This window comes from Coenobita brevimanus, chromosome 13 (assembly GCF_032717465.1).
Source record: "Coenobita brevimanus isolate Jiangsu-jjx chromosome 13, ASM3271746v2, whole genome shotgun sequence".
In the NCBI taxonomy this organism is placed as follows: Eukaryota; Metazoa; Arthropoda; class Malacostraca; order Decapoda; family Coenobitidae; genus Coenobita; species Coenobita brevimanus.
The window spans coordinates 34,259,230-34,274,234 of NC_136966.1; the positions used below are offsets into that span (position 1 = coordinate 34,259,230).

Genomic DNA, 15,005 nt, shown 5'->3' on the forward strand with positions numbered 1-15,005 from the left:
ATATGGATACGTTGCCACGTTTTGTCACAGTGACACCCGACAACGTATCCATACGTTTTGCAATTGTGAGGTCCATCATTTGCACATTTTTCAAGTTTCATGGGTGATTTTTGGCAGGCATATGTGGGAGACCTTCCTCTACCCAACGCCAGGTGGGGATAATGCCCACCTCCCCCACGCACGCCATTTTCTCGGCAACTCACCTGTTAGCAGTTATCTGGCCAGTAAAGACATGTCGCACCATGGTCTCTCCAGTGACGAAATTCAAGGAGAAAGTGATTCCCGAAGTGGAGGACTAAGGAAGAAACAAGCCACAGGAAGAAACAATTAGAAGTGATGAGGCAGTAATGTCGTACAAGAAGGTGCCATATGTTGATGTGTTTGGTGAGTGAACAACGTTTATATCGCCCATATTATTGTCTGAAAACCAATATACTCTTTTACTACATATAAATTCGTACCAAATAATCAAATATCTAACCAGTTATGATTGGTGTAGAATAGTTATCCCACCCATAGAAACGTTTTCTCTGGAGCCTGGCCTGAGAGAACATGGTACCAAGGGAAAGGTACTGTTACCTGTACCGTATTTCTAAACTCAAACGAGCATTTTCAGAATTTTCGATGTTTCTCTTAAAAGCGGAGGTTTTAACAAAAAATAAAATTAGAAAATTTGCTGGGATTGGGGGGGGGGTCACTGGTGAAAATTTGCCTGGATGTGGCAGGTTAAATCCAGTTGTTATAAATATTTTATGAATGGAGGATGTCTTTAGGCAGATGGACTTGTTTTTTTTTTATTTCCATTGTTCTTCCATCCTCTATTCAGTTTCTCTCTCTCAAAAAAAAAAGACCAACCTCTGGACCGACAGCTGAAGTTAAAGTAATAAGAGGAGTACAGTGAATCAATTCACAAACTGTGGAAACTTGATACAGTATGCGTATCAAAGAATGGACATCTGGTGACAGTGAGCCTCCCAATTAGTACAGTGAATCAATTAACAAATTGTGGAAAGTGGATACAATATGCATGTCATAGAAAGTACACCTAGCGACAAAACCGGCATCTCACGAGATCAGTCCTCGTTAGATAGCAGCTTAATCGTCTCACAGGTGGAAGTGAGGGAGACAACAACAGGAATGTCATTAATGGAACTATTCATAACCTGAGCCATAGCATTGGTCTCATCAGTTACTACAGCACCTGGAATACAGAACTGTTTTGTGTTTGTAGGTGGTCTACCACAAAACTCAACTAATCGACCTCAGACGAACGAGTCTTCTAACGACTATACCTTGTGAGGTTCATCTTTCTGATTTGTACCCAAAATTTATTATAGGCTGTGACTTGTGAAACTGTCCTCTTCTTCACAACTCCCACTCAATTCTGAACGGGTTGAAAATCATGTGAAGAAGCAGAAGCTTTATTGTAAATGTTGCTAGGGATAGCTTTGATGGTCGCCTGAACAGGGACACTTGACTGATCAGTTAGTGGCAGGTGTAGTCAATTACCAGTAATATTTATATTTATTAAAATATCATGTTTGCTAAGTGATTACTTTTATGGGTAATCAGTTATTTACAGTCATTATCTTTGAATTTGAAATATCCTGTTTTAAATATCCTTCCGTATGCAGAGTATAATTTTCCTTTTTTTTTTTTAAATTGACCAATAAATTTCATTCACAACAGAATTTTGTACAACATTACAGATCAAAGTATCATTATAATACTCTCATATACTGATTTATCCCATAACAAATGAGTTTGGCTTGTATTTACAGTACTTGGTATACCTACTTATATTAATGGGGCAGTAACTGATTAATAACTGGTTATTTTTTGCAGAAAGTAATCATTGTAAAGACTGGTATTGTACATCACTATGATCAGCATTGCCTTATTCAGTATTCTGTCCGACGCTGCAAGTAAGAAACTCTTCAGGAGAGTCAGTTCTGTAAGAAAGTGTCTTAATATGACTAGTGGCCCTGGTCAACTTCTCCAGACGGTGCTGGAGTTCACACATCCTGCAAACGTGAGGGCCTGAAGGATTAGTTACTAATTTTTCCTTTGTGCTTACTAACAAGGATACTTATTTTCATTTTCCAGGACACACGTAACTGTTATCCCTTTACAGGCATTATTATAATTTCTTTAGCAGAGACAGAGTAAATATATATATATATATATATATATATATATATATATATATATATATAATCTGGAGCAGATGGGGTAGGTGGAAGGTGTGTGCAAGACTTTCACAGAAGGAATCTGTGCAGCATGTGAGGTGGTGTGTGGGGTCAGGAGAAGACGAAAAGGGATGCAACGAACAGCATGGTGGAATGAATAGGTGAGGCAAACTGTGGCGCAAAGGAAGAAGCCATAGAGTGGGTGAATGGGAGGCAAAGGCATGGAGAAAGATTAGAGATGGAAGAGAGGGTTATGTGTAGAGAGGAGGAGAAAAAACATTAGTAAGATAGAGAGTAAGAAGAGAGTGGATGAGGAAATTTGGAGGGAAATTGATCGCAAAGTGGAGGGAATACAAGAAAATGTTCTAAAAGTTGGTAAAAGAAAGTTAGACAGGGTCAGTTAGACAGGGTGATAAGGTGTTAATAGGGGAGTGAGTGATAAAAGAGAAGGGAGAAAAAGTGAGAAGATGGAAAGAACACTTTAAGGAACTGTTAAACATAGAGAATGAAAGTAATGCGTTTATCAGTGGCTGGGGAATGACTGGAAGAAGGAGGGTGGTGAGAAGGAATAAATCAGGAAGGATGGAAACTGTGGGAGCAATGTATTAAGTCAAAATGGGGAAAGCCCAAGGAATTGATGTATTGTGTGGAGAAATGATAAAGCATAGAGGAGAGACAGTAGTAAAATGGATATGGAAGTTGTACAGATTGGCTTGGTACGAAGCTAGATTCCCGGAGGATTGGAAGTCAGGTATAAATATTCTGTACAAAGGAAAGGGGGAAAAAGAGGTGTATGGTAATCATAGGGGCATTTGTTTTCTTAGTGTTATAGGTAAACTATTATGGTAGGACGCTTGCTGACAGAGTTATGGAAATAACAGAGAAAATGGAGAAGAACAGGGAGGTTTTAGGAAGGGAAGAGCGTGTGTAGATCAGATGTTAATCCTTGCGTCTTTGGTGGAGAAGTTTCTAAAAAAAGGGAAACAAGTTGTATGCTGCCTTCATGAATTTAGAGAAACCATATGACGGAGTGGATAGACAAGGAATGTGGAAAATACTAAGAATATATGAAGTAAATGAGAGGTTGTTGAATGCAGTGAAGAGCATGCATGAGGTTGCTTTGGCTGCGGTACATATGGATAGTGAACTGAGTGAACTTTTCTCTCAGAATGTTGGATTGAAGCAGGGATGTGTCATGTTTCCATTGTTGTCCAATCTGTATATGGATGGTGTTATAAATGAGATACATGGTAGAGTAGTGGATGTTGGAGCGGTCCTAATGAAAGAGGGCAGGGTTTTGGTAATATCCTGTACTTATTGTTGTTTGCAGATGCAACCTGTACTTATTGTTGTTTGCAGATGATACTCTTTTGTTAACAGAAGACAAAAGGGAACTGCAAGACTTGGTGAATGAGTTTGGGAGAGTGTGTAAGAAGCAGAAACTAATTGTGAATGCAAGAAGGAGTACAGTTTTGGTTTCGAGATAGATGAAGTCACTGAATATACAGTGAGGTTGGATGATGAGGAAATGGAAAATGTGAGTGCATTTAAGTACTTGCATAGTGTGATGAGTAATGATGGAAGTTTCGAGGATGAAGTGCTTGAAAGGGTATAACAAGGAAGAAAATTTGCTGGTTGTTTGAATGCAGTGATAAAAAATACGGAAATGAACATTGAGGTAAAAAAAAAAGAAAAGAAAACAAAAGTCGCTGCATGATAGTATTGCGATACCACGTCTAACTTATGGAAGTGAAGCTTGGATCTTTTTGGAAGGTCACAAGTCAAGAGTGAAAGCAGTGGAAATGGGTTATCTGAGAGAAGCATATGGAATTACATGGAGAGACAGATTGGCAAACGAGGAAGCGAAAGAGCATTGTGGTGTGGATGTGGATGTGATGGAAAGCGTTGGGAGAAATTCATCGATGTGATTTGGCCATATGGAAAGGATAGAGAGAGAGAGATTAATGAGAGTACGTGTGAATGAAGTGGAGGGGGGAGAGGGAGAGGGGAGGCCAAGGATAAGATGGAGGGATGGAATAGAGAGGTACATAAGAGAGGGATGTGTGAGCTGGGAGTAGGATAGTGAAATAGCGGAGGACAGGGCGACATGGAGGCTATTTGTTTGTGGCCACCCCTTACTGGATTAAGGCGTCTGGCAAATAGATAGATAGATAGATAGATGTTTTATATAAAAATACATGTTTATACGAGTATATATTCTATATTTAATTTATATTATCTATCTATCTATCTATTGCCAGATGCTATAACCCTGTAAGGGGTGGCCATTTGACTTTGAGTTATTTGTTTTACGGGGAGGGGCACTAACCCTCCACCAACCTACTTGTTGACAAGTAGAGAGAACGTATGGTTTGGTTATATGGTTACCACCCAGCGCTGTAAATGGTTTCTTGGCGTATGGGAAACCATTTGGCTTGTCACTCAATGTAAAGCCACCTGTAAAGGAAAGAAAAGCAATAAGAAGTGACAGGAAAGATGGGAGAAATAGGAAGAGGGGAGGGCAGGCACAGAATGTATTATACTGTATATATATATATATATATATATATATATATATATATATATATATATATATATATATATATATATATATAATGAAAACTTCGTTCCTTCTTGTAGTGTGTTCTGTAGATCAGTTATACATATATTGGACTCGTGGACGAGTGGTTGTTATACGTGAGTAGTTTTGTAAGTAGATAATCTTCGTTCCCTTTGTCATGCAATGACAGGAGAGGTAAAGATTAGTATGGGACTATTTTTATTTGTCTTGGAAATATTAACAAAGTCTCTCACACACGAGTGAAGTATAGAGTCCCACTGTTTCCTCCCCACTGTCTCGCTCTATCTCTCTCTGCCACCCTGTCGCCCCTGTTGCTAGCCTCCTTCTGACTTCTCTAATCCCTGAATTCTTCTATATCAGGTCTCGTGTGACGTGGGCTGCAATGTCGTTGGAAGATTCTAGAAACCTGTATGTCTGTGTGTATGTAGTGCTTCCGGTGCCCACTGGCATACTGTTGATTAAGTCTTCCTGAAGGATTGCCTTTGGCCGATTCTCGTTGACACTCTTCCTATTCTCACACCTTAGCTGGTGCTTCTATCAGTCTATCTATCTATCTATCTACCTATCATACTATAAGTTGTATCATTATAATATGGAGTCCTGACATCGCTTGGTCACGCCAGCTGGCAGTCCTCCGACAGCAATCATGTTTTACATATGCTAATCTGTTAATGCATAACATTGATTATAATATTGCATAGATATAGAATTCATGTTAATATTGCAATGATCCAGTAATATTACATTTTAAACAAGTTGTAAACATAATTGAACAAATGCAATATAGTTAAATTAGTTATAGAATATTGTATGACATAATGAAAGATGTGTATAACAGTCATATGCATATATGCAAAAAAAAAAAAAAAAATAGTTCAGAGTTAAGATTATGGTAAGAGCTATTAATATTTTATATAGAGATATTGATACTGGAATACTTCTATATCATACGTCATTCCAATTTTTTTTCTATAAAATTAATACTATATACAAAATATGTACACTTCATTCGGGGGGGGGGGGTACTTGAATTCGTACTTTACCCCCACTAAATACTGACTCCAAGTTTGCAATTCTTGCATGCATTCTGTGCATTGCGAACAGCACTACCGCAAATACAATAAAGATTATAAAGACAGTAGGTGCTGGGCTATACACATACTATGGGTTGAACATACTCCAACTCAAATCTTCCCAGGACTTCATTGTTTCATTGATTAGTTGCATAGTGTCAAACTTAGGTGAAGTCAACTTAATACTTGTGCTCATGTTTAAGTCCATATTAAGTAGTGGGTGGAAATGTTTGTGTGTGTGATTGAGGATGGCGAAGTGACTGATGGTGGATAAAGTGGACATGGCTGGTGTAAATACCGCACAGTAGTCTGGTGCTATGTGTAATCCTGATGCTGAATTATGAGATGGTGGTATATCTGGACAGATTATGTAAACTGATGTGTTATGAGTGAAATAAAACAAGAACTGTGAGTGTCCGATGCGTTGTTGGTGTACAAGCTTATCTGGAGCAAAAGTGAAGTTGCAGTGATGATGAATGTTGAGACTTTTTTATGACAGCCATTCCACAAGGGACTGTTCCAGTAGGCTGAAACGTGATGATGCACGCAGGACAGAGGTGAACAGCATGGAAGGATGTGCGGCACTTTCGTTCAATCGTTTGATTCACTTGCGAAAGTGACAGTGTTCCGTCTCTTGGAGACCATGATGAGTTCGGTGTCTGTATTAATGTTGATGATGACCAAAGTGTTATTCTTAGAAGGGAAGGGGTGTATTTGGTATACTGTGAACAGGTCATAAGTTATGAATGGTACATTAACTATTTCTGATGTTTGTGTTAGTGTTGCTTCTAAATATGGATAATGTTGCATGAAATCCATACTTCGGAACAAAGGCTTCAATTTATGTTTATGTATGCTTTGACTAATTATCTGACGTAGTTCATGAACTGGAATTAAGTCAGTTGTGATCTTGCCATTACCAGCATTCGAATTTCCTTGTATAAGTGTCCTGTAACGAACTCTAGTGTTGTCTAATTGGAGTAGAATTGTGTCAATGTGTTCCGTGATGATGGAGAAGTGTTGGAAAAGTGTTATGTTCCCTTCCATGGCATTTATTTTATCTACACTTTGGAGAGCTATGTTTTTCCGCCTTTTTTAGATTTTTCACGATTGTCTTCATTGCTGAGTTATGTCCGGCGATGAGTAAATCTTGGTATGTTAGTACCTGGGCTATTTTATTAACTTTGTTGTTTATTCCTTGAAGGTCTTCATCTGTAGCCAATCCAAAGATGTTCCCAAGAACTACACCATCCAGGTCAAAGAAACCGCGCTTTTGGTGAGTACATGTTATGTTGTTCGTGTCGCTCAATACCTCCGTTCCATGAGATGGGAGATCTTGGATCATGATGAGCATAGTTGACTTTGCCTGTTCTATCTTCCATTTCGCTAACTTCACTATTTCATCCACTTCCTTTGTGTTATGTGCTTGTGAAACATAGCCTCCTATCATGAAGTCCAGGGTCCTCATGGGTTTGGCGATGTTCTCTAGAAAAGAAGGTAATTCGCATAAGTAATGCAAACTGATTTCAGTACTCATGACTTCTTTTACGATTGACATCGTGGCCGTTGGAGCTGTGAGGCATCCTTGCCGTACTATGTGTTGGGGTTTAAGTGAGCGTATCCTCTTACTATGTAAAGGAGAAGCCATAGTATAAGTCCCTTTATCGTTACCTACCGACAAAAAAAAAAAAAAAATCTAATAATTTTCTAATATGGTCATGCTGTGGTCGATGATAGTGATGATGTGCATTACGGTTGACTAACGGAGAACAATAACTTGCTTGTTTTTTCATTTATAGAAGGAGTTTAAATCGATATTTAAATCATGTAAATGATATACCGTAGATTTTTTGGGAACAATTGCACCTATGTTTGATTATTTTTTATATGACCTTAATTTATTTTTGTAATTATTGTTGTTTTCTTGATTGGTTTCATGCGTTACGTTCGCTTGTTCGGTTGTATCCGAGGTTGTATAATTATTGGATAGTTCCCTTGAAACTCGTTTTAAATGGTCAATATGAACTTGTTTCCCTTCGCCACTTGATAGTGACCTAATTAAAACTTTGTTTGCTTTTATGTTAATTACTCTGTATGGGCCCTAAAATTTCGGGGATAATTTATTCTCTCGTATGAATGATACCATAGACAATGTCTCCTAAGCTGATGGGAGAATCTCTTGCCTTTTTATTAAATGCCTCCGTATTTTCTTCCTTGGACATCGTTAATTGTTTTATGACTCTTAATTATATCCTGGAATTCACGTATGCAGAGTTTAGAATAATCATCGTAGTTGTGTATGGGCTGATTTTCACCTTCTAGAATTTCATGTGGGAGTTTTTTATCTGTCCCATATATATATATATATATATATATATATATATATATATATATATATATATATATATATATATATATATATATATATATATATATATAATGAAATGTGTCTCCCACAGATATATTTATTGATCCATTTATTGATGCTTCCAGTCTGGGAATCCAATCATCCCAGTTTGCATAATTTTCATTGAGAATGTGTCGTAGTATATCTAATACTTTTTATGTCTCTCTACTAACCCATTGGATTCTGGGTGATAGGGTAAAACGTTAACCTTTTTGATATTGTACTGTTTACATATTTCTTGTAAGATATCAGAATTGAATTCATCTCCACTATCGCTTATTAGTATCTTTGGGGTAGTAAAGCGACATATTACATTATCTATTATTGCCTTTGCTACTGTCTCGCTGTTTTATCTTTAATTGAAGCTAAAATTACATAACGGGAAAAATGATCCGTTGCTACGAATAGGTATTGGTTATTATTGTATGATAATGGCATCTTGAGTAAATCAACAGCGACAACGTCCCATGGTTGATGTGGTACAGGGTAATTACCTATAGGTGCAGGTGTGATTAGGTATCCTTTGTGTTTTGCACATGATTCGCATCTGTCTATATGATTATTTATATCTTTTCGTAATGAAGGCCAGTAATATAACAGCTGGGCTTGTTTGAATGCCCTATCCTTCCCAGGATGCCCTGCATGTGGGCTATCGTGTATCGTTCGTAATACTTGGGGTGTCATGTCATTAGGTACCACTAATTATTTATTATTTCTACGGTGTTTTAGATGTTCTGGGTTGATCCTGTATAAGGCATTACTGATTATTGTGCGTTGTTCTAGTGGTACATGTAGTTTGGGTAATTGTATGTCATCTCCACTTTCTAACTTGTATATAACTTTAGACCATGTTGGATCAAGTCTTTGTGCTTTCGCGATTTCATCGTGATTTGGGATGTTTCCTTTAAAATCTAATGCCGCGACATGAATTGTCCTTGGGTTCCTAGATAATGCATCGGCTACTAGATTCATTTTGCCTTGTATGTAATGAATGTGTACATTGTAGTTTTCGACTGTACATTTCCACCTTGCTCTCCTCCCAGAGAGGAGTTTTTCTTTAAACATGCCCACTAGCGGTTTATGGTCGGTGAATAAGTGTATTTCATAACCATATACCAAATCTCGAAAAATTTGTAATGCAAAAACCACTGCAAGTGCCCCTAAGTCTGTAGTGCAATAATTTTTCTCTGCACCTTTTATTTGTCTGCTGGCAACTGCAATTGGTTGATTCTGTCCTCTTTTATCTTCCTGCATCAGTACAGCCCCTAATTCTTTAACTGATGCATCTGTACATATAATAAATGGTTTTGTGAAATCTGGATATGCCAAACATAATGCATTTGTTAGTTTATTTTTAATTCGTTAAATGCCTGTTTTTGTTCTTCTCCCCATTGGAATATAGCATCTTTTTTGAGTAGTTTGAATAGAGGAAAGGCTATATGAGAGAATTGTTGTATGAATGACCTATAATACCCTGCTAGATCTAAAAATTGTTTAACTTCGGTTGTCATAGTGGATACGGGGAAGTCTCTCACTCCTGTGCTTTGTCATCGGAGGTGTGAATACCTTCAGCATTTAATTTGTGGCCTAAGAATTTTATTCCCTTTAAGTAGAAATTGCATTTAGAAAGCTTAATAAGTTTTTAAACCAGCATCACCAAGCTTTTGTAAGAGTAGGTCTAATTTCTGGAGATGTTCTGTGATATCTTTTGTTGCGACAATTATGTCATCAAGATAAACAAATACTCCTTGTCCTAAAATTCCGTACAATACGTGTTTCATAACATAATACCCTAGCAACATGAGTTCATTTTAGCTGAGTGATATGACCGGAATATTTTCACCTCCACCCGTGTTAGTAACAGATGATACACAGTTAGTGGCCACTGCAGATTGACAGTTAGGAGAACAACAGGGCAACACACCCACCGCTGCCCCCATATCTTATGAAAACTTCGTAACTTCATGTAGCGTATTTTGCAGATCAGTTATACATATATTGGACTCGTGGACGATGGTTGTTATACGTGAGTAGTTTTGTAAGTAGATAATCTTCGTTCCCTTTGTCATGCAATGACAGGAGAGGTGAAGATTAGTATGGGACGATATTTATTTGTCTTGGAAATATTAACAAAGTCTCACACACGAGTGAAGTATAGAGTCCCGCTGTTACCTCCCACTGTCTCGCTCTATCTCTCTCTGCCACCCTGTCGCCCCTGTTGCTAGCCTCCTTCTGACTTCTCTAATCCCTGAATTCTTGTTTATCAGGGCTCGAGTCACTTAGGCTACACTGTCGTTGGAAGATTCTAGAGCCCTGTATGTCTGTGTATATGTAGTGCTTCCGGTGCCCACTGGCATACTGTTGATTAAGTCTTGCTGAACTCATTGCCTTTGGTCGATTCTCACTGACACACTTCCTATTCTCACACCTTGGCTGGTGCTTGTCTATCTATCTATCTATCTATCTATCTCTCATGCTATAAGTTGTATTATTATAATATGGAGTCCTGACACACACACACACACACACACACACACACACACACACACACACACACACACACACACACACACACACACACTGGTGCAGTGGTAACGCTCTCGCTTGCCATCTGGTAGACGGGAGTTCGCGCCTCGCTCAGGTTGCGAAAAGTTTCACTGATGATGTGGGTGGTTACTGTCCTCCTTGAGCAAGGGGACGGGTGTGTGAGTGTGTGAAGGTCACAGCCTTGCCCTTAGATCGGACTATATGAGCTCTCAGCTCCCTTCCGGGAGGGTAAAATGCTGACGATTACGACCATCAAGTGATCCTGACCGACCCGGTGAATTACACACACACACACACACACACACACATATATATATATATATATATATATATATATATATATATATATATATATATATATATTTTCTGCCTCTGCCGAAGGAATGTTAAAATTAATACCTGTTCAGGGATAGCAGTCAAGTATACCCTGGAAAATGAAAATAAGTATCAGTGTAGACAAGCAGAAATGAACAATTAGTGGCTAGTACATGAAGAGGAGTAATAATTATAATGTCACGAAAACAACTAGAAAAAGGAAAAGGGAATTGGCCTTGTGTAAGTAGAATCTGAAGTATTATTAACAATTCCTTAAAATTTAGCAACTGTGGTAGAGTATTAGTCAGTAGCTACCAAAGATTACAGTATATTACCGGCAGCAGGAACAAATGTTTCCAACCAATCTTTTCTCACAAGAGAACAAAAACAAAAACAAGATCAGATCTGTATTTAAAAAAAAAAAGTGAAAGAAACAATACAAAATCAACGACTGCCTGAAAATAAAACAGAGAATGTAGACTTCTTCATAGTGGGTGAAGTGAATATAGAATTTATCTGCACCTGAAAACACGACATATAGTGATATCACACATACACACACACACACACACACACACACACACACACACACACACACACACACACAAACAAACACACAAAAGATGTGGGGGACGTTAAGGGAAGTTAACTATAATCTCCGTAAGAAACTTAAGTAACACTAACTGGAAAAATCAAAGGCAAATAAATAATCTGATTGGTTTAAATTGAAAAAGACACTGACACCTTAAAGAAAAAATTATCTTGTTAATTTAAACAATGTAGCAGACCAGTAATGTACCACTGATATTAATACGAAAAAATGGCTGGCATATCAGAGAGCGGGGAAGTGAGGGCGACGTGGAGCAAATTCGCCTGTGGCCATCACTTATGTGTTCAAGCTGTCTAGAATAAATAAACAGACAGTCAGACAGATAGCTTTCCATAACGTCGTAGGATAATACTCACTACTCATTCAGAGCTCCAACAATATAAAATTCATGCCTATACCCTGATATCACCCTCATCTCACTTACCTGGAGGACCTCTGCGTCCCTGGCTACCAGGTCTCCCATAACTGCCAGTTGCTCCTTTACGTCCCCTCCTGCCAGGTGGACCACGGCGACCTCTTTCACCTCTGTTGCCTTTCACGAGAATATCATTACCCTTACGTCCTGGCTGGCCACGGAATCCAGGTCTTCCTGGCACTGAAAATTAAGTAAATAAATAAATATACAAATAAATTAATAAGTCGATAATTATACAAACAAATAAATAAATAAATAAATAAATAAATAATGAATAGATATAAAAAAAATGTATATGACTGTAAATGTGTAAGTACACTGGCGGCCCAAAGAACTGTCCTGATCCCAGGCACAACGTGAATCTCTACCAACTGAGGTTCGATGGTCGAGGCTTTTTTACCAATAGTGTACAGTAGGTCTAGTTATTTGTCTCTTAGGATTTAGTATAGGTTAGCGATTTGTCTGTCAGGTGATTAGTTTTAGGGTCTTTAGATTAGGCATTTTTGTTTACAGTATAAGTAATATAAGGTTATAAAAAAAAATAATAATAATAATAATAAAATAAAAATTATTATATATATATGTACGTGTGCATGAAAGTGTGTATGTTCATATGCATGGATGTGTGTATGTATGTATGTATGTATATATATATATATATATATATATATATATATATATATATATATATATATATATATATATATATATATATATATATCTTTGCCTTAATGACCAGGGGCTCCGGCCCCAATGGTCGATAACCAAAAATAAAAAAAAATGAGGTTCGAATAACCGTACTTTGGGAGGAGAGGGATGCGAGGTGCCGGGGTGGCAGGTGACGGGGGCAGAGGGAGGGATTCAGTGTCCATATCCATGGAAAAATAAGTAACCAATATTACCATGATCTCAGTATGGTTCACTGATAAGGTTTTATTAAACTGATAAGTATGAACATGAGATACAGGTCTACGTAAGTTTTTTATAAGGGGATAAAGAGAATAACTGTTAGTACTATGATGTTTCTCTGTTCTCATAGCGTAGGAGCATTCAGTTTGTATTTCATTTTTTTAATAATTATTTGCATAACTGCAATTCGTTGGTTTCTTTGCAGAGGGGCCAGTCGTTGGTTATCATTATATATTAAACTTTTCAGTTAATATTATGATCACACTTTTATGTCTTTAATAAAGTTTTAATTCATACCATACTTACAGGTATACCACCGTGATTTTGAGTCCCTTCAGCTAAGCAAGAACTTTATGGCAAAAGCCTGATCATTTCAGACAATTTCTGGAGGTGATCGAGATGAAGTCAGAAAATATAGCGCAACTTTTAATTAGAGAAAAATGAAACGAATGAGTTAAACAAATGAATTTATATCAGTCAAACACTACATCTCTAACCCCATTCCAACCACTCACTCTTCCTGTCAACCTCCTGTCTCATTCCTCCCTCTTCCTTACCTCTCTCCGCCCACTTTCACTCTTCCTACTTCCATACTCTCTCCTCTGAAGGTCAAGGACCTCCTATTTGGATCAGGTGCAACATGTGATAAAAAATACAGGGAAAGCTAACTGGTGATCTGAAGACAAGTGGTAATGGAAAATTTCCCTTTACTACGTATACCACGACATTCATTGCATAAATATTATCTAGAGATAATCTGACCAGCTTTATTCGTAGCCTCTTGATTATCAGATACTCATTTTCCAAACCCTCCCTTATCCATTGTAGAAAAAAAAAACTACTGAATCAATAAGAATGATTTAATAAGCACTGCAAGTTATTTTAGAGGGCAAGAATGAGGCAATGGCAGGAAGGTAGAACCACTTAATTATGTAGCGAAGTGACATGAGTGGTTGTTCGAAATTGTGTGTGTGTGTGTGTGTGTGTGTGTGTGTGTGTAAGAGAGAGAGAGAGAGAGAGAGAGAAGAGGTTGTTTTGAATGTAGAACAGAGTGGCTGAGCAAGATGGCTTTACCACTGTTATCTTGCATTATAATCAACATTGAGCTATGAACAGTCTAAGACTACATTACCAACTTTTGCATTATTTCGTATTCGTTGTAGAAATGGCAGAGACGCGGAACGTAGTGGGCGAAGGGAAGAGTGCAAATGATCCTAGGGTCATAACCCTCCGTGGCTGTATCATCGGGCAGTGGGAAGTGGGAAAATTATCAAGAGAAATTATTATTGCCCTTCTCACTGGTGTCTCTGTCAGGACTGTGAACCGATGGATTCTTCGGTGGCAAATGGAGGGCTCAGTGAAGACAAAGCCCCGCAGTGAAAGACCTTGAGTTCTCACTCGTCAAGATGTCGCCCATATAGCGGACATGGTAAAAGAGCGGTGAAAATGTTCTGCAGTTCAGGTTACTCGGGCTCTAAAGCTTCCCTGCGATCGGAGGACGACGAGAAGACGCATTCACAAGGTGTACATTCACTGTTACAGGACGGCCAAAAAATAAAAACTCCCTCAAGCCAGCATAGAGAGTAGAGTAGGCTTTGGTTTACAGTACTTAGGAGCAGACGTAGATTTTTGGAACACAGTAATATTTACTGATGAGAAATACTTAACGCCGGTGGAAGCAGGGGCTCGAACGTGCTGGAGACCAGTAAACTCACGGTATGAAATGAATAATATACAGGAGAAGGGCAAAAATGGTAGGGTGCCCCTATCATATAGGGGATGGATGTCGGCCAATGGACCTGGAGAAATGACCAAAATAGAAGGAAGATTTACAGGGAAAAAATACATTGATGTGTTAGAAAATGTTTTATTGCCATCCGTGCGAAATACGGCAATCCCACAACCTTTTCCTGTTAGATTTATTCACGACAGGAGTCCTGTGAATATGTGCAGAGTGGT

At 38.2% G+C, this 15,005-nt stretch overlaps 1 protein-coding gene across 1 annotated transcript in view; it reads right to left on the bottom strand.

The window, feature by feature from the left end:
* Positions 1–15,005, bottom strand: part of LOC145415403 (uncharacterized) — a 133,043-nt gene that overhangs the window by 112,227 nt on the left and 5,811 nt on the right. The window contains exon 2 of the mRNA XM_080284689.1: positions 12,147–12,317. Within this exon, the coding sequence (XP_080140815.1) occupies positions 12,147–12,317 (171 nt within the window). The remainder of the gene's footprint in view (positions 1–12,146; positions 12,318–15,005) is intronic.